This window comes from Lipotes vexillifer, unplaced genomic scaffold (genome assembly GCF_000442215.2).
Source record: "Lipotes vexillifer unplaced genomic scaffold, Lipotes_vexillifer_v1.1 scaffold1011, whole genome shotgun sequence".
Classification (NCBI taxonomy): domain Eukaryota; kingdom Metazoa; phylum Chordata; class Mammalia; order Artiodactyla; family Lipotidae; genus Lipotes; species Lipotes vexillifer.
The window spans coordinates 2,871,418-2,898,654 of NW_006787698.1; the positions used below are offsets into that span (position 1 = coordinate 2,871,418).

The 27,237-nt window shown below is 43.8% G+C and overlaps 1 protein-coding gene across 2 annotated transcripts in view; it reads right to left on the minus strand.

Annotated features, from left to right (window-relative positions):
- INSR (insulin receptor) overlaps positions 1-27,237 on the minus strand; it is a 125,383-nt gene that overhangs the window by 87,882 nt on the left and 10,264 nt on the right. For both annotated transcript variants that reach the window (XM_007460586.1, XM_007460587.1), the window contains exon 2: positions 20,230-20,781. In XM_007460586.1, the coding sequence (XP_007460648.1) occupies positions 20,230-20,781 (552 nt within the window). The remainder of the gene's footprint in view (positions 1-20,229; positions 20,782-27,237) is intronic.

Consider the following 27,237-nt stretch of genomic DNA (forward strand, 5'->3'; position numbering starts at 1 on the left):
GGGGACTAGTGTATTCCCATTTTACAGATGAGAAAACTGAGGTACCCCCAAGAGAATTCCAGTAACTTGACTGGGATCCCACAGCTAGTAAGTGGCAGTCCCAGTTTACAAATCATAGTAGCTCCCTGTGTGCCCTGGCGTGTGCTAGGTAGGGGTATTTAAAAAATAAAACATGACTACAGGTTTCAAGAAATGTCCCCACTAAAGCCCTGAAGCCAAGTGCTCTGAGCCACTGCCAATGACAGAACATCACCAACAAAGACAGAAACTCCATCTCTCTCTCTCACACACACACACACACACACACACACACACACACACACACCACTGAACTTCCCTATCATCCATGACATTCAATACCTTCATACCAAGGCTGTCCAGTCCCTGCAACTTTGAGCAGCCCAGGAAAGCTATCTTTTATTTATTTTCTCTCAACTATTAAAAGATCTGTTTATTCTGACTCTTAGCAAAGTGAACCGTTGGAAGGAATGTAAATTGATGCAGCCACTATGGAGAACAGTATGGAGGCTCCTCAAAAAACTAAAAGTAGAGTTACCATATGATCCAGCTATCCGACTCCTGGGCATATATCCAGACAAAACTCTAATTCAAAAAGATACGTGTACCCCAATGTTCATAGCAGCACTATTTACAATAGCCAAGACATGGAAGCAACCTAAATGTTCATTGACAGTTGAATGGATACAGAGTATACATTTCTGTATGTGTGTATGTGCGTTTTGTTTTTAACAAAACAAATTAGACAACTATTTTTTAAAGCATGGTTGATAGACGACTGCTTTCTCTTTCACACGCCTTAATCTGAGCTGTGGTATCATAAATGACTGCTTACTATGTGCTAAATATTTTATGTGTGTTACCATGCAACTCCATGAGGAGTTTTATCTTTTACAGGTGGGAAAGCAAAGGCCCCAAAAGGATAAACAGAGTTGTTGTCAGTTAACAATGGGCTGAGATTTAAACTCATCTGAACCCTTCATCGCAACGACAAAGTGTTTCCTTGAACTTGACATCTGAGTTGTTTTATCTAAAACAAATTAAATTTGACAATTTGATGTTTGTGGACACAACCCTGTTGATGGAAACTTCTGAACAGCTTTAAAAATACAGCCTGGGGTGGGAGGTAAACTGGGAGATTGGGATTGACATATACATACTGCTATAATATAAATAGATAACTATAATATACTATGATATAAAATAGATAACTAATAAGAACCTATGTATAGCACACGTAACTCTACTCAATACTCTGTAATGACCTATATGGGAAAAGAATCTAAAAAAAAGTGGATATACGTATATGTATAACTGATTCACTTTGCTGTACACCTGAAACTAACACAATATTGTAAATGAACTATACTCCAATAAAAAAAATTGTTAAGAGCATGAGGGAACTTTTGAGGGTGATGGGAACATTCTGTATCTTGATTGTGGTGGTGGTTACATGGTGTGCACTTTTGTCAAAACTCATCCATGAAAACCAACTAGTGTGTGCGTGTGTGTGCGTGTGTGTGTGTATTAGTTAGCTAGGGCTGCCATAACAAACTACCACAGATTGGGTGGCTTGAACAACAGAAATGTGTTTTCTTATGATTCTGGAGCCTAAAAGTCCAAGATCAAGGTGTTGGCAGGGTTAGCCTCTTTGCATGGCTTACAGATGGCTGTCTTCTCCCTCTGTCTTCACACGGCTCTCTCTCTGTGCACACGCAGGTCTGTGTCCAAATTTCCTTTTCTTAGAAGGACACCAGTCATACTGGAATCCAAATGACCTCATTTTAACTTAATTACTCCTTCAAAGGTCCCATCTCCAAATATGGTCATATTTTGAGATACTGGGTGGGGCCTGGGACTTCAACATATGAATTCTGGGAGGACACAATTCATCCCATCAACATAAAATATGTGTACTATTTTTCCAAATTAAATTTGAAAAACAAATATCCAAAATTTTAAAAGCCAAGATCTAAATAAAGGTGAGCTTTATTTGCACCCCAAAATCACAGGTCCCAGAGGACAGTCAACCCACCTTCCACGTGTGTATCCCCTACCTCTCAGCCTTGGACTGGACACAGGGCAGGGCTGGGATAAAGACATGTCTCTCAATTGTTCATCCTGATACCTTGGCATATGAGACTGTCACCTGCAATGTTATGAGCTGAATGCTTGTGTGCCCCCCAAATTAACATGTGGAAGCCATACCCCGCAATTTGACGGTATTGGGAGATGGGGCCTTTAGAAAGTAATAAGGGTCAGATGAGGCCATGAGGGTGGGGGGCTCATGAGAGGATTAGTGGAAGAAGTGTGTGATCCGGAGCAAAAAGCTACTTAATCTCTCTGGTGCTCAGTTTTCCCATCTGTAGAATGTGGATAACAGCAGCATCGATTTGGGGTCATCGAGAAGATGAAATGTATCAATATGCATACAGGCATACCTTGTCTCATCGCTCTTTGCTTTCTTCCACTTTGCTTTATTGCGTTTTTTACGCATCGAAGGTTTGTGGCAACCCTGCCTCAAGCAAGTCTATTGGTGCCATTTCTCCAACAGCATTGGCTCACTTCGTGTCTCTGTGTCACATTCTGGTAATGCCTGCAATATTTCAAACTCTGTCACTTTCATTATATTTATTAGGGTGACCTGTGATCAGTGATCTTTGATGTTGCTATCGCAAAAAGATTATGACTCACTGAAGGCTCAGATGATGGCTAGCATTTTGTAGCAATAAAGGATTCTTTAATTAAGTTATGTATGTTGTGGAAATTCCCTGGCCTTCCAGTGGTTAGGACTCAGCACTTTCACTGCAGTGGCCCGGGTTCAATCCCTGATCAGGGAACTAAAATCCCGCAAGCCGAGGAGAACAGCCAATAAAAAAAGTTATGTGCATTTCTTTTTTTTTAGACATAATGCTCTTGCACGCTTAAGACACTACAGTATAGAGCAAACAACTTTTGTATGCACTGGGAAACCAAAAAATCCATGTGACTGGCTTTATTGGGATATTCACTTTATTGCAGGGGCCTGGAACTCGACCAACAGTATCTCCGAGGTCTGCCTGTAAAGCTCTAAGAATAGCGTCAGGCACAGAGTAAGCCCCCAGGAAATGTGGGCTGCAGAATGACGCAGCTTTTGTATCCAGATCTGATTCCAACCGGAAGTAAATGAAAGCCTCTGAAGACCTATGTGCAGGGACCAACATGATGTGTCGTACATTGAGGAAGAGAGTTTGGAAACGTAGGTGATGTGTCAGAGGGAGAGTGGGGGCCCACGTGAGTGATGAGGGGTGTCTGTGCACAGCAAGACTGAAGACAAGGACCCGCCTGCCAATGCAGGGGACACGGGTCTGAGCCCTGGTCCGGGAAGATCCCACCTGCCGCGGAGCAACAAAGCCCGTGAGCCACAACTACTGAGCCTGCGCTCTAGAGCCCGCGAACCACAACTACTGAGCCCACGTGCCAAACTACTGAAGCCTGCGCGCCTAGAGCCCGTGCTCCGCAACAAGAGAAGCCACCGCAATGAGACGCCTGCGCACCGCAACGAAGAGTAGCCCCCGCTCACCTCAACTAGAGAAAGCCCACGCGCAGCAACGAAGGCTCAATGCAGCCAAAAATAAATAAATTTATTTTAAAAACGTGTGGCATAGATTCATATTTACATGGAAAGAGCCTTAATAGATGTAAGAGGGGGAAAAAAACAGGCAACATTGGTATCATATGGCATCATATCATCTCATTTTCTTTAATGCATAATAGGATTCCAATTGACACATATACGTTTGCAGAGAAAATTATGGAAGATCTTGCATCAAAATTAAGAAGTCATAGCTCTTGGACAGTGGATATTAGGGTGACCTGATACCTTTATCTATATTTTTCTGAAATAAACATAGATAACTTATGAAATAAAGATTATGCATTTTAAAAAAGACATAATAAAAGGTTTTGAAATGGGCAAGAATAAACCATAGAATGTAGGGATGCCCTTTGGGTGGTAAAACTATACAGAATGCAAGGCAGTGCTTACTGTAAGTCAGGACACTTGTTGCTTTGGGAGACGTGAAAGGGAGTGGGGTGGACATGGCCCATAGAGGGGATTAAGTGGGAACTGGCAAAAAGAAACAAGCTTCTTGAACTGGGTGAAAGAAACAAGATTATTTGCTTGAGAGCAGTATTTCTCAACTAGGGGATATTTGGCAATGATGTCTGGAGACATTTTGGATTGTCACCACTTGGTGGGGTGCTACCGGCATCTAGTGGGTGGAGGCCAGGGATGCTGTTCACCATCCTACAATACACAGGATGGTCCCACCGTGACAAAGAATTATTCAGGTCAAAACGTCAGTAGTGTTGAGGTTGAGAAACCCTGCCTAAACTCATTACATTTAAAAAAGAAAAAATAGGGCTTCCCTGGTGGCGCAGTGGTTGAGAGTCCGCCTGCCGATGCAGGAGACACGGGTTCGTGCCCCGGTCCGGGAAGATCCCACATGCCGCGGAGCAGCTGGGCCCGTGAGCCATGGCCGCTGAGCCTGTGCGTCCGGAGCCTGTGCTCCACAACAGGAGAGGCCACAACAGTGAGAGGCCCGCATACCTCAAAAAAAAAAGAAAGAAAAGAAAAAATAGAAGAGACAACATGAATAGGCAATAAACATAAATATTAAGAGAGAACCAAATTTGCTAGTGATCAAGAAAATGCATGTTAAAGCCATGATATACCCTTCCCACACCCTCCACTGTGACCCAAACTTAAAAGTCCGACCTTGTTAATTTGGGGGAAAGATGTGGGGGGAAAATGGTGACTTTTATTCACTACATCTGTGTTTAATATTTAATAGTTTTTAAGTTTTAAACCTGTCTATAATTCTATGTTAAATAATACAAAATTTATGATGTAAGATCAACACTGAATATGTTGCATGTTGTATATCTTAGGAGCTATTAAAAATAAAGGTTTTGCAGACTCACAGACTCACAGACATAGAGAACAGACTTGTGGTTCCCAAGGGGGAGTGGGGTGGATAAGGGATGGATTGGGAGTTTGGGATTAGCAGATGCAAACTATTATATATAGGGTGGATAAACAACAAGGTCCTACTGTATAGCACAGGGAACTATATTCAATATACCATGATAAACCATAACAATAAAGAATATGAAAAAGAATGTGTGTGTATATATATATCTATGTGTGTATGTGTGTGTGTGTGTGTGTGTGTGTGTATAACTGAATCACTTTTGCTATACAGCAGAAATTAACACAACATTGTAAATCAACTAAACTTCAATAAAATTAAAAAATAATAATTAAATATAAAAGGTTTTGGGCTTCCCTGGTGGCACAGTGGTTGAGAGTCCGCCTGCCGATGCAGGGGACGTGGGTTCGTGCCCCGGTCCGGGAAGATCCCGCATGCCGCGAAGCGACTGGGCCCATGAGCCATGGCCGCTGAGCCTGCGCGTCCGGAGCATGTGCTCCGCAACGGGAGAGGCCACAACAGTGAGAGGCCCGCATACCGCAAAAAAAAAAAAATGAAAAGGTTTTGGTTTAAAAAGAAAAAGAAAATAAATACAAGGGAAGACTCCTTTAGGATCAGCAACCCACCCTCAGTCTCTGGCTGCAGCCAAGACAGAGAAAATGAGGTTTTGGATAACAGACCTAATCCTCTGGGTGGATGTTAAGTCTATGGCCAAACCCACCCTCCCCAACACCACTCTTAGTCATGAACAATAAAAACGTGTAAGAAACACAGATTCCAGATGGCAGATTAAAACCTCTATTAGATTTCAAATGAAAACTCCTACTGTAATATTTCGAACGTGACACACAGTCCATAAAAATAAAGATGAATCACAAGCCATTTTAAAGGAAAGGTTTGACTGCATTACGTCACAGCAAGTCACACTGACTCTCAGCATCCTCACGCTGAGAGCAAGACCCAGAAATAGAAATGAGGGCCAAACAGCAGGCCAGCCCACAGGTCAGGTTCAGCCCTGGCCCAGCCCTCACACTTTTAAGCCAGCATCACAAAACCATAAGCACATGATGAGGCAAGGAGAGAGAAAGTGTGTTTGGAAAAACTAGTTCCAGATGTCTTGAGAGGCAAGGCAGCTGGGATAACAGAGGGAGCATGGAATAAGAACTCTGCAGAAACAATTCCTAACTCTCGTAGGGCAGAGACATTTTGCCAGTGAAGTTAAGCCTTTATTTTCACACTCCACATGCATGTGGGTCCCAGGGGAATGTTTCCTCGTGGCACTGTAGATTCTGAGCTTTGATTCTAAGTTCACTGACTCTTCCAGCTTGTATACAACAATTACAGAAGCCAGAGTAAACAGACACTCAGCTACCAAGAAGCCACAAGCAATTATAAAATGCAGAAACTCTACAGGTCACAACAAGTTAAATTTTTTTTAAACCCTATCAACTGGAAATTGAGACAACCCATTCAAATGAACAGTTAATTGTTTTTAAAACCCTAACTCACTCAACTGGAGAGGCAGTGTAGCATAGTCAAAAAGGCCTGTGGTTTAGAAATAAGACCATGAACTAAATTCCAGTCCTACTCTGCCCCTACCCCATTATCTGTATGACCCTGGGCAAGTCACTTTACCACTTCTGGAACTAAGCCAGGCTGTAAAACAAGGACGATTTTTAAGGTGCCTATGAAGACAGAATGAGATAATTTATATAAAGTGATTAAAAGATAGTAAGCAGCTTTCATGATAATGATTATCAAAAATAACAAATCAAAATTAACTTCACAAACTCTTTAGAAAACAAAAATGTTATATAGCCAAAATCTGTGAAGGCAGCCAAAGCCATGTTCAGGGGTGAATTCATGGCCTTAAAAGCTTTAATTGTATTAAAAGTACTAGCTCTTTCCATATGAAAGAATTCTCCTTATTTAAATTTTAAAAAAAGTATGGTATTAAAGTCTTCACTCATTCATTCCCCAATTTATTCCAAAAAGGATTTAGGTGCCTGCTGAGTCATCTAAACATTTCACACCAGACGGGAAAAAAGAAGCAAAATCATGACTCAGAATAATCTAAAGATGAAAAGAATTCAGATTATAACAGTAACTAATGAATGTGAGAAAAGAGAATTGATAAATAAATCCAAGATCTGCTTTGCTGAAGAAAAAAATAAAAGATCAAAACTGGCAAATCTAAGTAGATGTAAAGGAGAATATGCCAACAAGATATTTAATAACATGCTATTAAATCTGAACATTTCAATGAAATGATCCCTAATAAAATACAAATCACAAAAGCTGACTCAAAAAGATCTCACCAGAGGTTAAAAAAAATTTTAGACTGAATTCTCTAACAAGCTGGTATACAAATTTTTTAAGTTACTAAAGAATTGTTTCCTCAAAAATTTATTGCACCATGTGATTTCTCTAACAAATAATCGGTTTTTCAAGGAAGTGTTAGTCCTGATGCCATAATTCTAAAACATTTAAAATGGAAACTTGTCTTGTTCATTTTATGTGGCTAGGATATCAGATAACAAAACCTGATGAAGAGATTGCAAAGTAAAACAGACCAAAAACATAACACAGTTCCTCTCGTGATCACAGGTGGCAAAGATCCATAAAAACAAAACAAAGCAAACCTAGCAAATCAAATTCAACATTATAGTAAAAGCATAATTCATCACAACCTAGTAGGGTTTACCACACAGGAAAGCAGGGGTGATTTTATACTAGGAAATCTATTAAACATGATTGTCAGATAATACCATTGTTAAATATTTAATATTAGTCTTGAAGCCCTGGTCAGTAGAATAAGATTTAAAATGAAATGAGAGGTACAACATTTAGACGAGATTTTTTTTTTTAATTGTAGAGAATAAAATTGCACACAATGAATAAAAATATTTAAAACCTACGAATCAATTTCACTAAAGGATCTGTATTCAGGATAAATATGCTTATTCACAGTAGCAACAACTAACAACCAAAACTCTGTGTTACAGGAATCAGAAATCATCACAGCAAGAAATATATGGGATAAATATTTTTAAAAGCACAATATGAAAAGATTTGAAAAAACAGAGACACTGATCACATACCTGCATGGAAAGGAAAAATATTAAGGTATCAATTTCTCAAGTTAATTTATAGATTTACAGGTTAATGCAATTTTTTAATCAAAATTTCGGTGGATTTCATGTGTACTGGAGGAGGTAGATTTGGAGATTCTTAAATTCAACAAGAAGGATAAACACTTTGAAAAAGTGTAATAGGAAAAAAACCTGAATCTACCATCAATAAAACATGTTCTAAATCTATGGCAATAAAACCAGCATGGTACTAAAGAGGCACAGATGAATGAAACAGAATTGATATCTCTGAAGCAGATCCTGGTTTTTTATTGCACTTAATAAAAGATAAAGAAAACATTAAAAGTCTTTAGGAAAGGAATTGATTATTCAACAACTGGAATCCAGGAAATTAAATAACTACTAAGGAAAATCATTTTAGATTTTCAGTTATGCCATACACAGTCTTGGGTGTTTGATCAAGCTCTAAGTCCTGGCTAAAATGTTTCATGAGTCCCATTGTTGTTTCCCACCCTGGGATTTTGTGGTAGATGGCAAAAAAAAAAAAAGTCACAAATGTCTCCCCTCCAATCCACAGGTGGCATCTATATCCACCCTCTTCCTTCAAGCTTGTCTTAGCCATGTTACTTGCTTTGACCAACGGAACATTAGCATACGTGATGCAAAAAGAGATTTGAAAAGCACTTGAGGGCTGGGGATTGATCTCTTGCTGCTCTTGGAAGCTGGAGACCATGATAGGATCCAAACCCAAGCTAGAGAGGGAGAAAACATTGATGTCTTTTCTGCAGGGAGAAAAAACAAAGCATCCCAGCTGACAGCCAGAACTGAATTTGGTGCTCCACTCTGTTCCCTGTTCCGCAGAGAAAGAGAAGAAGCCGAGAAGGAGCTGCCACATTCCTCACTCTTGGTCACCCATAGACATGATGACACTCTCGGCCCCAGTCGACACACCTACCCGTTCCTTGTTCCTCTTGCTCAGATGTCCCTATAATGGCTTCTTTGTTACGTTCAACTTTCCTAAGACACTCCTTCCTCTATTCCAGAGACTCTCAAGGGCTTACAAAGGTTGAAAAAATATTCATTGTTATACCTTATCTTTAAGGGGGAAAAAAATCAAACTCAGAGAAGAGGAACGGGATTTTTAAAATTTTTATCAAAAGAAGAGGTATCGGGCTTCCCTGGTGGCGCAGTGGTTGAGAGTCCGCCTGCCGATGCGGGGGACCCGGGCTCGTGCCCCGGCCCGGGAAGATCCCAGGTGCCGCGGAGCAGCTGGGCCCGTGAGCCACGGCCGCTGAGCCCGCGCGTCCGGAGCCTGTGCTCCGCAACGGGAGAGGCCGCAACAGTGAGAGGCCCGCGTGCCGCAGAAAAAAAAAAAAGAAAAGGTATCAGTTAAAAGTAAGGAAAAAACTTTGAGGCTGGTTCCCTTGCCATTTCCTCATTACAGATGAGGAAACAGAGGCTAAGAAGAGCAAGTCCAAGGTCACACACCAGACTCAAGATTCGAAACCAGGTTTCCAAAGATCGGGAGAAGAAAGGATTTATTATTACTTGCTCCAAGTAAGGAGAAGACCGGGGATCTTTCCCAAAGCAGTGTCTCCCCAGACAGCAAAACTGGGGAAGCTTTAAGCTAAGGGTACGTGCACATCTATGAGGGGACTTGAGCAGAGGAGAATTCAGTATAGAATTGGGCCAAAGGTTGACAGAGTCCAAGATTTAGTTGACTGAAGTCGGGACATCATCCTTCCATCCTCCACCTGGGTGGGGGTTTTAGTTCCTGCAGAACTCAAAGGTATATTATTATGTATGTAATACATATACATAATACGTATGTATATTATGAGGAACCAGGACCCTGCCCTAAGGCTGCACTATTGTTTCTTACTGCTCCTCCCTTGTTTCTGCATTCCCTCCCTTAAGATCATTAATTGCTGGGTGTTCCCTGGTGGTCTAGTGACTAGGATTCCAGGCTTTCACTGCTGTGGCCCAGGTTCAATCCCCGGTCGGGGGGTGGGGGGGAACGGAGATACCGCAAGCTGCGCGGCCAAAAAAAAAAAAAAAAAAAATTATTAATTACTGAGACCTATTCAAGGTAAGCATTACAGCTGGGCTTAATCACAAAAGGGCTTAGACCACAATGGGTTCTCTTATGTCAAGAAAGCCATCCCTGGTTCTCTTTGTCCAGGGACCCCCTACCCTACACTTATTCAGCTATAGCAAGAACAGGTTCTGAAGAACTGATTAACATTGTCCCTTCCAGGCTGGCTAGACCCCTTCCTAGAGCTACTTAATGGAGTCAGGAAAAACTTAGACATTCGTTTACCTCTGTATAGGCAACATTTGCACTTTTCGTCAAGGGGGAAAGAATTGATGTCATTTTCGGACTTCTTTGATTCTGTATTTGTAACTCTTAGGAACTGGGTCTATGTCAGCTTCCTTCCTCCTTCCTTCCAAGACCTTGGGGCCAACATGCCAACATATCCTTCACTTTAGGTCCCGCATGTCCTATTTTTCATTCTACCAAATGCCCACTGCTGTTATTTGCATTCCCCAATAGGAGACACTATCGCATAAATATAACCCTCCCAATGGCCAGGAGTCCTCAAATCAAGTCAGGCAGGGCACCAGGCTTGTGGGTCACAAAGACATCCTTTCGAAACTGTGAAAACCCGTGAAGAATTATGCCCTCATCTGAACCACATGGGCCTCTTTAAGACAATTCTCCAGCTTTTTCTCCATCAAACTCATCCCTACATGGGACATATTTCCTTTCTCAGATTCACCTACTGTTTTACTTCTGACACGTCTCTCAAGGTCTTCTGACTATGCTGTCTTCTGTACAACCACGAATCCTGAGGTCAACTTCTTGGGTTTTTTTTTTTTCTCGCCCTTGTAACATTCCTCTGCAAATAACCTTCATACCTCCCTCGCTTATAAAAATAATTTTCTTAGCAAAACTTGCCTTGGTAAAGAACACAGAGTTTTGTTACAAAGTTCAGTCTGTGCCTTGTTTATCACAAACTGAAAAAGAGAGGCCAGTGAGTACTATTCGACTACATAACAAGATTTTCAGATTTTTGAAAAAGAAAAAAATAATGATTGAAGAGCACACCACCTCCCATAGCCATGCTCCAGAGAAGTGGCCAAAATGATCACCTCTCAAAATGGTCTGTTGCAAATAGTGCTGGGGTGGGGATGAAGCAGGTGTTAAATAAAGTCCACTGAAGGAATAGAACCTGAGTCTGACCCTGGTTCTGGGTCCAGAGGACAGAGGACCATGCCGAACTGTGCCACGAGAGAGCAGTCAGCAACATTCACACTGGGGGGACATGCCCCAAATGGAACGCCCAGTTCTCCAACAGGAAGAAGGGAAAGAAAAGAAAGGGATGAGGGGGAACTGTAGACAAGGGCTTTCACCCTCAGCACTAAGACATTTGGCCCTGGATCATTCTAGGTGGTAAGGGGTTTCTCTGCATTGTAGGGTTTGAGCGGCATCCCTGGCCCCCACCGACTCGACGCCAGTAGTACCCACCCCCCAAAACTTGCAACATCCAAAAATATCTCTAGACATTGCAAATGTCCCCTGGGGTGGGGGGTGGGGGGCAAAATCACCAAGGGAATCACTGCCGTAGGCCCAAAGAGATATATCCGTTTTTTTTAATGGTCAAGACTAAACTATATATATTGTCTAGAGAGTCACACTCGAGTGATAAAACTATACAGAAAGAAAGAAATGACCAGTAGAAAAGACAGGACAGTGACCATTTTAGGGAGAGAGAGGGGGCTGTGTCTGGGATGGGAACCATGGTAGGGCCTCTGGAGACAGGATTTCTGGCAAAGTACTACTGCTCAACTGGGGGAGGTGAGTTATAAGGTTGTTTGCTTTAAAGAGATTCATTAGGCTGTACATTTGGTTTGTGTGGTTTTCTGAATCTGTGTGTTCTTTGATAATCAAATGTTTATTTATTTATTTGGTTGCACCGGGTCTTAGTTGCAGCACGTGGGATCTTGGTTGCCGAGTGCAGCATCTTTAGTTGCGGCATGCAAACTCTTAGTTGTGGCATGCAGGATCTAGTTCCCTGACCAGGGATTGAACCCGGGCCCCCTGCATTGGGAGCATGGAGTCTTAGCCACTGGACCACCAGGGACGTCCCTAAAATGTTTTTTTAAAAAAAAAAAAAAAAAAAAAAAAAAAAAAAAAAAAAAAAAAGGAAAAGAAAGAAACCTTGACTCTATACAAGGACATAGAACATACTTAAACATGGCACTACCACATGACCCAGCAATTCTGCTCCTAGATATATCCCCCCAAGAGAATTGAAAAGAAGTATTCAAACAAAAGCTTGTACACAAATGTTCGTAGCAGCCCTATTCACAATAGCCAAAAGGTGGAAATAACTCAAATGTCTGTCAGTCGGTAAATGGATAAACAAGACATGGTATATCCATACAATAGAGTATTACTCCTCAAGAGAAAAGCATAAAGCCCTGGTATATGCTACACTGTGGCGAAAGCTCCAAACCACAGGTAGTGAAAGATGCAAGATGTAAAAGGCCACATGTTGTATGATTCCATTTATATGAAACATGCAGAACAGGTAAATCCACAGAGACAGAAAGTAGATTGTAACGGTTACCAGGGGCTGGTGGGAGGGGGAATGGGGGTGACTGCTAAGAGCACAGAGTTTCTTTGTGGGGGTGATGGAAAGTTCTGGAACTAGATAGTGGTGATGATTGCACAGCACGGCTTATGTGCTAAATGTCACTAACAGTAAATCTTATGTGTATTTTACTACAGTGAAAAAGATTGTTTTTAAAGAAAAGAAATCTTGAATGCTTCAGGTCAAGCCTGCTTTGCATATCTCCTGCTATGATATTCTCTGCACACATGAAAACCTTAACCTTGTCACCACTAATGAGATACCTGTGTCAAGAGTCCTGTTTGCTTGCGGACAAGCGTTGCAAGCAGTCGATAAACAATGCTGCTGCTTCACACACTGGATGCCAGGGTGACTACGTGCCAGGGCTTGAAACCCTGTCCTTACAAGATCTTCCAAAGAAAACAGTTTCTTCCATAGGTGAGCACTTGGAAACACTCCATAGGTATAGCCTGTCCATCAAACCCCCTTCCTAGACTGCAGCCATCATTCAAGACCCAAGACCCTCCTTGATGGGACAAAAAAGAAGCAAAAAAACTTGTATAATAAAAAGGTCAAGTGATCCTTTACCCAAAACCCTCCAGGCATTTGACAGCTGTGGGTTTTATCCACCAGCTGCTCCTCCAGAGCCAATTTGATGACCATATTTCATCCTGTGCCTCTGTGTCCTGTGACTTGAGTCTGGGTTGGGAGATCTCAATCCACTTCCTACACCTGCAATTGGAGGAAAGTGGCCCAATCTACTGCTGCTCAGATGGCCCAACCCATGACAGACAACAGGGTCCCAGAGGAAAGCAGTTATTTTTGTTTGTTTGTTTCCCACTCTTGACATTATTTATCTCTAAGTGTAAGCAGACATTTAGCCTGAGCTAGCAAAGACTCTAAGTCCAAGACAAAGAGAGGGGAGAGGGGGAAGGGGAGGTGGGGAGATTGAGTGGAGCGGGGAGATGGAGAGAGGGGAGAGGAGATAAAGGATACAATTTTCAAACCCCACCACCCACATCAGTTCTCTTTTACTGGGAAAGGGAATGTTCTATCAGGCACAGGTGTGTGGAGAGAGAAGTAATGACCACAAAGAGCATCTGGGCTCCCAGCCTGGCAGGAGCTGAGGTCCACAGGACCTCCCTGGGGCATTTCAGGTGTTCAGCCACAAAGAACAGATTTTAATTCTGACAAAGGGTCTGGTGTCACAGTGGGAAATAACTGGTCAATGAATTTCATCAAGTAGGAGGGAGAAAAAGAAAAACTCGTCAGACCAGTTACCAAGCTACCAGACAGCCACATTTCCATAATTATTTAACCCCACCCTACCTTCTTCCAAAGGATTGGGTCGATTTATTTCTCTAAGTGAAAAGGTAGCTAAATGGGTATCCCTATGTCTCCTCCAGGAAGCCAAGCACTTGTTAGAATTCTAAGTCTGTACCTTCACTAATAAATCGTTGGATAGTACTGTCCCCAAGATGCCAGGTGACTATGAGGCTAACTGGTCTACCATTCTTCAGTGCATTCATGAGCCTACTGAAACACTTTCTGCCTACCTAGCTTATTTCCTTATAGTTATTTCTTTGACTTTGTCCCAGACTCAGCAAGGGCTTTGGGGTCCAAGCAACATCCCTGGCTCAGCACAACTGTCCACTCAATATCAGTGGAAACAACACATCCTGAATATAGCCCCAAATGTAACCTCTGTGATCACTCCATCACACCTGCAGGTAAATTTCTGGCACTCAGAGCACACGATGGCACAAGCCTCTCTTCACAGCGTGAGGCAACCTCCTTACTCTTGCCCACAAGACCTCTATGCTTTTGTCACTGCCTTTCCACCCATCTGGAACACCCTTCCCCCTTCCCCTCTTTCTAAGCATCATTTGCCACCCAAACCAAACCACATCTCTTCAACCACTCCAATCTGAGACAATCTCTCTCCTTCTACGGATGTCCGTGACAACTTATCATCAATCTTGGGGAAGGTAGGGGAGGCTCAGAAACATCGTCTCTAGAGCTCTTGTTCTTTCCTGCTATACAAAATCTAATCATCTCCAAAAATAAAGTTCATTTTAAAAAATTCCAGGGACTTCCCTGGTGGCACAGTGATTAAGAATCCGCCTGCCGGGCTTCCCTGGTGGCGCAGTGGTTGAGAGTCCGCCTGCCAATGCAGGGGACGCGGGTTCGTGCCCCGGTCCGGGAGGATCCCACATGCCGCGGAGCGGCTGGGCCCGTGAGCCACGGCCGCTGAGCCTGTGCGTCCGGAGCCTGTGCTCCGCAACGGGAGAGGCCGCGACAGTGAGAGGCCCGCGTACCGCAAAAAATAATAATAAGAAGAAGAAGAATCCGCCTGCCGATGCAGGGGACACGGGTTCGAGCCCTGGGCCGGGAAGATCCCACGTGCCGCGGAGCAACTAAGCCCGTGTGCCACAACTACTGAGCCCACGTGCCGCAACTACTGAAACCCGCGTGCCTAGAGCCCGTGCTCTGCAACAAGAGAAGCCACCGCAATGAGAAGCCCGCGCACCACAATGAAGAATAGCCCCCACTCGCCGCAACTAGAGGAAGCCCCGCACAGCAACGAAGATCCAACGCAGCCAAAAATAAATAATAAATAAAACTAATTAAAAAAATAAAAATAAAAGCAAACCCTTCAAGAGAGAATGTACGTGCATTTAAATAGGTAGTGTTTAATATAAATAGAGCACCTCAGCTTTCAGAGACTCTGAAACATGGATGGAAACTCAAACTCAGGAAGGAGAGACTCACCTCCCTTTGCCTCCTGCTCCCGCCGTATGTGGCATCAACGACAAGTTTCCTGGCACCCATCGTGCCCCAGACTCACCCATCCCTCTAACTGGCAGCGAGCAGCTGGGGTGGCCTCCCAGGAAAAAAAAAAAAAATGCCAGTGGGTTTGCCTGGGGCAGCTGGTCAAGCAAGTCCTGTGGTTTCTGTCCCTCCCCCCGACCAAAAGCCCAGAGCTTGGGGTCCCCAGAGCCCCAGAAGCTGAGGCACCAGGTAAGCACAGTGATCTTCCCTCTGGGGCCACAGGAGCACCCAGCTCTCATCAGCAGGTCACACGGTGGGCTTTCCTCTGCCTGCCCCAAGACCAAAGTCAGAAATGGAGCCAAGCTTTGGCAGACACTTACCCAGTGGCTGGCCTGCCCAGAAAGGGTGGTGGACTCACGGTGTCTAGGAGAAGCTTCCAGAAAATTCACAAAGTGTCAGGGGCTAGGATAAGTGTACCCCGTGCATCATTTCATTTAGGCCCAAAACTGCAACCCTGACAAGCAGGTGCCATAATTATCCTCACTCTTCAGATGGGGAAACACTGGTTTGGTCCAGCTCATGAACCGTGACCGGCAAAACAGGACTCCGAACAATTCTCGTAACCACTTGGAAACGGGTCCAGTGAGGCTGACCTTCGGGTCTTTATGACACACCTATGTGGGGGGAGGGGAGATATTTTCTGAAGACTAGTTTAGGGCTCCATCCCATGCTTTCCCCCACAGATCCCCCTCTTGTAACTCTTCCTACAAGTGCATTCAGTCACATATTCAATGTCTATATCTGCCATCAGAAGGTCCTCTCCAAGGAGGCAGGGGCTTGTCCCTACTGTGGCCCTGAGGACCCGAATACCTGGCACATAGTAGGTTCACAATAAACACACTTTGTGACCCAGCTCACAAAGACTCCATCTCCACTCTGCCCATCCAAGGCTCCTTGCATTTGGCCTCCGTTGGCATCTCCACCCCAAATATGTAGACAGAGTGATGGAGAAGCCTATCAAGACACACACCACAGTGACTTTCCTTTTAAATACTTCAGCCACTGAGAACCTTCTTTTTCTCTCTCTGCCAAAAGCAGCATTGTTTTGGGATCGGGTGGAAAAAGGGACATTTTAGAGAATGTTTCAACTGGGTTCAGAGGACAACCCAACACCTTCATCCCAAATGCTGACCAGACCTTAGATGTTTCCAGAACCTGGCAATCATGCAAGAAAACGGCTCAAGGAGGTGTTGGAGAGGATTCTAGGGGAATTGAGGACTTGCCGCATAGTTTTCACAGGCCTGTGTCTGTTGCCTAAGACAGGGAGGTATCTTCTAAAGGGTCATTCCGGACCGTTTAACATTCAAAAGTCCCATGAAATGGTGTGTAAGCCTTCCAAAGCCACAGCAACAAAGAAACATCAGCATTTTAAAAGCCAGAAATGTACACCCAGCTTCATAGCAGCATTATTCACGATAACCAAAAGGTGGAAACAACCCAAGTGTCCGTCGATAGAAGAATGGATAAACAAAATGTGGTCCATCCATACAATGGCATATTATTCAGCCCTAAAAAGGAAGGAAATTCTGACACCTGTTACCACATGGATGAACCTTGAGAACATTATATTCAGTGAAACAAGCCAGACACAAAAGGACAAATACTACATGATTCCACTTACACGAGGTCCCTAGAGAAGCCAAATCCATAGGGACAGAAAGTAGATGGTGAAGACCGGGGCTGGGGGAGGGGCTGGGGAGTCAGTGTTTCACGGGGACAGAGTTTCAGTTTGGGGAGATGAGAAAGTTCTGGAGATGAGGGTGGGGATGGTTGCACGACAGTAAGAATGTACTTAATACCACTGAGCTGTGTATTTCAAATGGTTAAGATGGTAAACTTGGTTATGTGTATTTTACCACAATTAAAAAATTAAAAGAGAAAAAAACCTGATCTGAGTTGGACTTGATAGACAAGAGTGTAGGTTCAAAAAACAATCATTTCTTGACATCTGTGACCAGGACAGGACAACGCTTCCCCTAGGGGACACCACCACTGATTACAAACCAGGAGCAAACATCGATGCCAGATGCCAGAAACAGGAATCCGGCAGGTCTGCGCCACAGCCGTACGTGCAGAGCCACACCTTCTTGAGTGATGAAAGCCCCAGTGCTGGCAAAACAAGCCCTGCTCTCAAAAGCACAAGATAAAAAACTTGAAAAAATTAAAAAAACCTGCTCAAAACATCAGGGACATTTTTGCAGATAATACCATCCTGGATATTTTGACTAAAATGAGTACAGAAATAAATCCACAGAGGAATGTCTTAAATTATATCTCAAGATACGTAAGCCTGGAGCATTTCAAACAAGAACCTGAATTTGGAAAACGGAGCGTTGAGATAAAAGAGTATTCACTGCCCTGGTACCCCAGCTAGAAGTAGCTCACCCGTCTTTAAACAGAGGGGAACACACACACACACACACAATTTTTGTGTCTCAGATGCGGTGCAAACCCCATCCATCTTTTCTTAGCTGTGTGGCCTTAGGCAAGTTAAGTAACCTCTCTGGTCTCTAAAACAAAGATAACGGGGCTCCCCTTGCAGCTGTGTGTCCTTGTAACATGGCAGGTCCTACACAGCCTCTCCTCCCCTCACCGTCAGAGAACACCACCCCCTCACCTCCAAATTCATCTGGATGGTCTTATTCACCCACAGCCCGCCCCCCACCCCCACCTCGAAGTCTCCCTGTTCTACAAAATTCCAAACCCACGGGGGGTGGTCCTCTACTTCAGCCAAGACTCTGCCCCAGCTTTGATCTTTCTTCTTGGTCATAGCTTGGCTTCTGTGTCCCTGACCTACCGACGTTCTCAAGATTTTTCCACAATATAATAATCATCGTTCCCTCCTATATCTACAAACCACGAGATTCTCTTTTCCTTCACTAACCGCCCTCTCAAAAGAGAGGTCTCCACTCTCTCACCTCCTGTTTCCTCCCTTCCAGCATTCACAGAATGGAAGGACTCCCTGGGGCTCGAAGGAGTCCTCCCTGCCGAGTCTATAGATTCTACTCAGGACTCACCCTGTGTGGCTTCCCCATAGCTTTGGGCTCAGGTGAGAAGATCCTCCTTTCTCCCTTCCCTTATCTTTTGTGATACAACCCTTAAGCGCCCCCCCCCCCCCCCCCCCCCCCCTCTCGCGCCTCCATCTCACATTTGCTAAGTCTTCCCAGGGAATTTCACAACGTGTGAAAAAGAGTCAATAAAACAATAAACAAGTAAGGAATGTGTGGGTGGAACTAGACTTCCTGGATATCAAAACATTATACAACTATACGTATCAGAAAAGTAACAGCCCCGGTGCAAGGAAAGGCAGACATATTTAGGGATACCCAGAAACAGACCCCAAATCAATGACGAACAGGTAAATTTCTGCAATACCTGGGGTTGAGACCCCAACTAGTTATTTGGGGGGAAATGGATACCCTTTTGAATCATGCACACAAACAGGTCCCAAATGCCAGGACAAAAATTTTTTAATGATAATAATTAAAGTTAAGATAGAAAATTTGGAGGAAAAAAACGTTCACTTTATGGATAGAAAGGGACTTTCTAAGCATAAAATATGAGAGGCATGCACAAACCCAGATCTGAACTCCATAAACATTTTAAGCTTCTCTGGCAACTGACAGCCAGAGTATACGCATCAGAAACACCTGAACAGAAACACCTGAAAACATAACTGGCAAAGGGTTAACAGTCTTCGCTATGAAAACAACATGCAGATTAATACTTCAAAAACCACTAAGGTACTAAAAGATAAATGGACAAAGGATATGAACAGGAAGAGAAAACCCAAATGATAAATAAACATGTTTTAAAAGGTTCAACCCTGACAGCAATCAAAGAAATGCAAATAGAAACAATGACAACACACCAGCTCCTCCTTCCAGTAAATTATGAAAGATTTTTCAAACAACACTCAAAGCTAGCCAAGGTGTTCCCTCTCAGCCAGTGCTAGGAGGAGTGCCCGTTGGTACGTTTCCAGAAAGCAATTTGGCAATCGGTATCAAGAAACTTTGACCCAGAAATTTCACTTCTGGAAGAGCAAAACCCGAAGGGAAAAAAAAAATGTTCGATAAAGCTTCGACACCAAAATGTTCATCCCTCTTTGTGGAAACTAGAAATAATCTAAATGCCCAACGACAGAGAAAGTTAACTAAATTCAGACACAACAGAGCCACTAGCAGGAAGTATCCCCCCAAAACTGTGAAATAAGGATGCTTTGCTTTTATCCTTTACACAGTTCTTTTTCCAAACGTCTACCACAAGCAGTCACACTTCTAGAATCAGATAAGAAATACATTTGTTTTTGTTTTGTTTTGTTTTTGACAGTAAAGCCCATTCTCATCTGGTCTCTCAAGCAAGAGGAACATTCAACCATCTAGCTCAGGAGTTGGCAAAATCCGGCCCAACACTTGATTTTGTAAATAAAGTTTTATTGAAACACAGCCACGCCCACTTGTTTATTGCGCCTCCTTGCAGGGTGGCTGCTTTCCCGCTCCAATGGCAGGGCTGAGTAGTTGCAACAGAGACCATACAGACCGCAAAGTTTAAAGTATTTAACATCTGAGTCTTTGCAAAAAAAGGTTTGCCACCACCTGAGCTAGTGAATGTCTCCAGCTTCTTTCTAATGAACAAGCCACAAGAAATGGCTTAGAACCCCCAAAAACCTCAACGTACCTTTCTGGCAGTGGCTGTGCGTCCAACACCGCTCCACAAATTGCCCGTTGATGACGGTGGCAGGGCAGTTGGTCTTGCCCTTCGCAGCGCCTGGACAAATGTCCCCACACTCCTCATTGTCGTCTTTGTTCAGCACGATGTAATTATCCTCCACGGAATCCAGGATGCGAGACCAGTCGATAGTGGCCAGGTAGCAGAGTTCATTGTTCTTCTCGATGCGAACGGAGCCCCGGGTAATGTTCATCAAGTTGTAGAGGCCAAGCTCCTTCAGGTGAACCATCTCGAAGATGACCAGCGCGTAGTTAAAGAAGAGGCGGGAGCCCCGGATGACCGTGAGGTTGGGGAACAGGTCCTTCAGGCTCTCCAGCCCGTAGACCCGGAAGAGCAGCAAGTAATCAGTGATCATGATGAGCTTGGGGAAACTGAGGTCTCGGAAGTCCTCAGGTCTCGTTTTGAACATCAATAGGATCTGCAAATGTCCTTCGATGACCGAGCAGTTGGCCAGCTCGTGCAGCCGGGTGAGGTTATTCCGGATATCCATGCCGGGGCACACTAGAAGGACAAACAAGCAGAGAGCAAGACAGGTGAACAAACACCCCATGGATGGTTTATAAGAATTAGTGGCAGGGCCAGCCACATGGGCATGTGACCTGGGTCCCACACCCGCTCAGAAGGGCCCTGCCCTTGGCTTAACGCTCTTCCGTCTTGAAATCCTTAATTATTTTTGAGTGAGGGGTCCCAAGGTTTCATTCTGAACTGCATCCTGTAAATTCTACAGCCAGCCCAGTTCAGTGGCTTTCTCTGTAAGGTGTCTGTGCCTAAGTAATTACTACTGAAAGGCAAATCATCATCATAATAATTCCTTTGGCAGTACCCATTAGAAGCCTTAAAAGCATCGCATCAAATATGATGCAATGAAGACATTGGGATTACAGGGAATTGAGTAATGCAGCAGGTGCGGAAGGGGAAAGGGGAGCCGTCCCCAGTGAGTCGGTGTGGAAGATCTTCAGGAAATGGATTTATGGGGATAAAGGTGCCCACATCAGAAATGGGGCAAGGAGAGCTGACTTTGTTTTGTCAATTCTCCCACTTTCCTAACACTCCTTCCCAACCCGCCCTCCTGGCAGGCAGCCAAGGTCTAATTACCTTTTACCTGGGTGTGTCAAGGGCTTCCCAGAGAGTCTGATCTCCCCTGCACAAACACCCTGCACACCCATTCTCCTGCAGGTGGTCCCTCCATTGCTCTGACACCCTCTATGTCTCCCCATGACCCTGCACTTTCCTCTCGCGGCCCTCAAGGTTCTGCCCCACCATCCCCTGCACCACGTGAAACAGGCCTGCCCACTACTCTCCAATTCCAAGGGGGCCTTCCAAGCCTTCCCTATAACATGACCTATGAAGAGGAATAAGTGAAATAATGCAGGCACCCAAGCAGTGGCTGGCACACAGTAAGTGCTCAATTAATGTCAGCTATTGTGTTATTGTTTATTTCTCCCAAACATATCACGGTGTCACCTCTAGGCTCTGTGCCTTCATTCCCCTAGACCAGGGTGGGAAAATATTTTCTATAAGGGCTCAGATAGTGAATATGTTCAGCTTTGCAGTCAGTCTGTTTAGACTACCCCACTCCGCCATTATAGCTCAAAAGCAGCCAAAGACAATGAGTGGATATGGCTGTGTTCCAATAAAACTTTATTATAAAAGCAGGCTGTGGGTTGGTGTTTCCCCCTGGGGTGATAGTTTGGTGACCCTTGCCTTAGTCCAACAAAGTCCAACAGAACTTCTGCAATGATAGAGATGTTCTATATATGCACTGGCCACTATGGAAGCCACCAGCCATTTGTGGCTGTCTAGCACTTGAAATGCGACTGATCTAAGACTGAGGAACTGAATATTTGATTTTACTTTAGATAGTGTAAACAGAAATAGACACGTGTAGCTAGTGGCTACTGGACTAAACAGGGTAGCCCTAGCCCCTTTGACTGTCAAAGTCCTTTATACCTTAGCTCCCTATTTTGAAATCCAGCTCATCATCCTTCAAGATCCAGTTCAAATGTCCCCTCCTCCAGGAAGCCTTCTCTGATTTCCTTTCCTCCATATACTTATTTGGATCTTTCCCTCCTCCTGTGTTCCTTATATTGGAGTTAACATTCAGTAGAACTGAATTCTTTAGACAGCCTCTCCTTGCCAAAACGCAAGCACACACACATACACTCACTCACTCAGAAATTGGGAGGCAGCTTCAAGGGGACCAGGACGGCAGTTCCAGCCCCACACACTCATGCCACCCAAGGCTGAGGCTCCCAGCTTCAGTCACATCAACAGCATCTACATACAGAGGTCTGGACAGGTACCACGCCACTGACACCTCGCAACAAGCTTCATCCGCACCCCACAGAAGGGAAAACTGGATCTCTAGGAGGCAAAGCCAATCAGCCAAGGACATAAGACCCACCAGTAACATTCAGGGTTGCCAGATTTAGCAAATAAAAATGCAGGACGCCCAGTTAACTATGAATTTCAGATGAGCAGCAAGTACATTTTAGGATAAGTATATCCCATGCAATGTTTGAGACATACTTATCCTTAAAAATTACTCATCGCTTATGTTAAATTCAAATTTAACTTGGTGTCCTGTATTATATCTGGCAGTATACAGCTTAGACTCAGCCACAGGTCTGGGCTTCTCAAGCCTGAGCCTCACACTCTATGTTTTACACACACACACACACACGAAGTTGTGAAATTGATACAGGTACAAAGAACACCAGCCCACCATCCTCCCCAAGTTGTGTCAGAACCAAAATCAGATATGAATATGCATTCAAAGATCAACCAGCTGTTGGACATCCAGGAAATGTAAATCCAAACCACAATGATACCACTTCACTCCTACCAGGATGGCTAAAATTAAAAAGACAGACAATAACAAGTGGTGACGAGGATGTGGAGAAATCAGAACCCTCCTACATTACTGGTGGGAATGGAAAATGGTACAGCTGCTGTTGTGGAAAACAGACTAGCAGTCCCTCAAAAGGTTAAACAAAGAGTTACCATATAACCCAGCAACTTCACTCCCAGGTAGATACCCAAGAGAAATGAAAACATAGGTCCACACAGAAATGTGTGTACAAATGCCCAGAGCATCATTATTCATGAGAGCCAAAAAGTGGAAACAAGCCAAATGTCCATGAACTGACAAATGAATAAACAAAATGTGGCATGTCCATACAAAGGAAGATAATTCAGCGATAACAGGGGGGAAGCACTGACACCTGCTACAACAGGGATGAACCTTGAAAACATCAGGCTCAGTGAAAGAAGCCAGTCACAAAAGACCACATGTGGCGTGATTCCATTTACATGAAATGTCCAAAATAGGCAAATCCCTAGAAAGTAGATTAGTGGTTTCAAGGGGCTTGGAGCGGGGGAAATGAGGAGTGACAGCTAAAGAGTATGGGATTTCTTTGAGGGGTGATAAAAATGTTCTAAAATTGATTGTAGTGATGGTTGCCCAACTCTGTGAATGTACTAAGAACCACTAAATTTAAACTTTAAATGGGTGAATTGTATGGTATTGAATTAGATCTCAATAAAGTTGTTATTAAAAAATTAAACAACTATAACTGTAGTGGACAACAAAGAACTGCTTTTTTTCTTTAAATCTCCAATGACTCTAACTCAACTCATTAAAGCTGTATGTGTCCCTATTAGTCTAAGACAACAGAGCAATTTACTGCGTGAACAGAAAATACCCAGAGGATGTTAGAGGTGGTGCCAGCAATAGATGTCAGACCTTGTACTGGCTTTTAATACCTCTGGGTGGGACCTGAAAGATGCTTCAGGTCCTCAGTAAGTGACACCTGGTTAATCACCACTCTACACACAGGAAGGGAAGGACCATGAGGACCGGCGGAGGATGGGGGGTCCTGGTGACAGCTAATAACAATTACCATGTAAAGCAGTTGGCCATGTTCTGGCGGGCACATTCTCTTGATGAATTCTCAGAATAATCCCAGAGGAGGTGGATAAACGAAATGTGGTCCATGCCCATTTTTGTGATGAGCAAATCAAACTCACACAGGCTGAGTCTTAAGGGGTAAGGCTAGGATTTCAACCCAGCAATTAAATGCAAAGTTTATGCTTGAACTATGTTACAGTTTCTCCGTCTTTGTTCTTTAAAAACATACCAAGTTAAGAAGCAGGTGAATCTGACTTAAATAAGGAAACAATGAAATAATGTTCATGCAGTGACAACCTGGAGGAAGCTTGTTAAAGACAGTTTCTTTCGTTCACTCCTTCAGCAACTATCTGCTGAGGACCTGTTTCTGCTGTTCCAAGGACTGGAAGTGCTTCAAGGAATAGGACAAGAGGGATAGGACAATAGGATAGGGAGATACATGTATACATATAGCTGATTCACTTTGTTATACAGCAGAAACTAACACAACACTGTAAAGCAATTATACTCCAATAAAGATGTTAAAAAAAAAAATTAAAGGAATAAGACAGAGTCTGCCCTGGATCTCACAGACTACTAGTTGCTATTAACTACCCAAATCAACTGAAAGTATAACTGAGGAGGATATCTCAGTTATTCAAGGACAGCTTCAGGGGCTAGAAGAGATAATGAAAGTGAGCTATTTGACTAAGTCCAGGACAATCGAGGAGGGCTTCCCGGAGGAGGTAACACCAGAACTAAAACCTACACAAACAGTGCAATAAGTTCTGCCTACTTCACTGGAAGGTCAAGAGCTGTAGCTTGTCGCTGTAGGTCACAAGGGTGTGTAGGGCCTAGAGCAGCCTTATCCAATAGAAACATGATGCGAGCCATACAGAATTTTAAATTTTCTCTATAAAGGTAAAAAAGAAACAGTGAAATTAAATATTCTTAATTTAACCCAATGTATCCCAAAACTTCACTTCAGCATGTAAGCAATACAAAAAAAAATCTATGGGATTTTTTTCACACTATGCCTCCCCAATGCCACGTGTTTTATACACTTGCACCAGGTCTCAATTCGGATGCTAAATTTTTATCAGAAATACTCAATCTGTATATGCAGATTTTACAAAATGAATCACTGAAAAGGTAGGTTCTTTGTATCCCCAAGTTGTTCCAAGCAAAAGAGTTGTTCAGTAACAGAATCAAGCATTGATTATTTTTGACATTTCAATCAACTAACGTTAAATAAGACTTTACATTCACATTTTTTACATTTAAATGAATGAAAGTTAAATAAAAGTAAAAATGTAGTTGCCCTGGCCACAATTTCAAGAGCACCATGTAGATAGTGGCCGCCATATTGGATGGCACAACTATAGACCATTTCCATCAAAGCAGCCCGTTCTGTTGGACAGTGCAGGTCTAGAAGTTCCCCCTCGGCCAGAAGAATCTAAAAATTTTCCAGACGGAGAGAAGACTGACATGAGAGCCATCTTGGAAAATGTCCCCTCTCCCCTGGTCTTCTCTCTATCATGAAAACAGCAAAGAGGTACTAAGGATCTGGGAGAGAGGGATCTAGAAGATTCTGAAACTCCTTTACAATGCTAAGAGTTATACTTTCTGCTTTCAAGCCTGAATGTACTCATTCCTTAGTCTCGACATTCTTCAAACACTCCCTGGTGACGTATCTGGGGACACACGTTCCTCCCTGCATTACTTCCAGTCTTAACAGGGCTTCTTCCAAAATTCAGGCATCCTGGCCAACAAGCCTTGGGTTCAGGTGTCTGGCCACCACCCACACCAGTTTCAGGGCGTGCTAGAAACCCAACAGATCTGGCTTCCCACTCCAGCAATGGGCACCTGCCAGCTGTATAATCCTGAGCCGTAAACTCAATTTCTGTGTGCCTCAGTTTCCTCACCTGTAAATGATGACGATCGCATGATGAAAGGTATGAAGAACAGATGAGAACTGGGGTCTGGCCACGTGTATATATTAGTTCTCCACTCTAAGATACATGGAACCAATTCCCAGATTTATTCCCTTCATAAATTAGAACTTGGGCACACCGAGGTACCAGATACCCTTAAGAGTCTCCACCTGCCTGCAAGATTGGCTCTTAAAATTGAATTCAGCCAAGAAATCCCCTGGTGGTTCAGTGGTTAAGACTCTGCGCTCCCAATGCAGGGGGCACGGGTTCGATCCTTGGTCGGGGAACTAAGATCCCACGTGCCATGGGTTACAGCCAAAAATAAAAAATAAAAATTGACTTCAGCCAGAGTGTGTGAGATGGATTCTGCTGGAAATTGCTGGAAACGGAAGGGCAGTAAATATCCCGAGGGTGCAGGCAACAGGCAAACTGTCGCCCAGATAGATTTTCTGGAAGAGGAAAGAAATTGAGGCTCAGAGAGGAACGTGTCCTCCTCAAGGTCACAAAGCAAGGAGGAGACAGACCTGGGATTTAAACCCAGTATATGAGTCTACTGGGGCCACCCTAACAAAGGACCACAGACCAGGTGGCTTAAGCAAGATAAATTTATTTTCTCCCAATTCTGGAGGCTAGAAGTCTAAGAACAAGGTGTCAGCAGGATTGATTCCTTCTAAGGCCTCTCTCCTTGGCTTGTAGATGGCCGTCTTCTCCTTGTGTCCTCACACGGTCGTCCCTCTGTGTGTGTCTGTGTCCTAATCTCCTCTTATAAGGACATCAGTCTTATTAAAGGCCACCCTCGTTATCTCATTTTTACCTTGATTACCTCTTTAAAGACCCTATCTCCAAAGATGGTCACATTCTGAGGTGTTAGGGTTAGGACTTCAACACGTTGATTTGGTGGGGGTCGGGGTGGGGGACACAATTCAGTCCATCACGTAGGTCCCCAGGGCACCAGCACCTGTGCCCTTAGCCATCACACAGGGTTCCTCAAAGTGTGCTCTGTGGACTGACAGCATCAGAATCACCTGGGGCGGCGGGGGTTTGGGGGGGGCAGGTGTATGTTAAAATGTAGATCCCTAGGCCCAGCTCTAGACCAAATGAATCAATATCTCTGGGAGCCAGGCCCAAGAATCT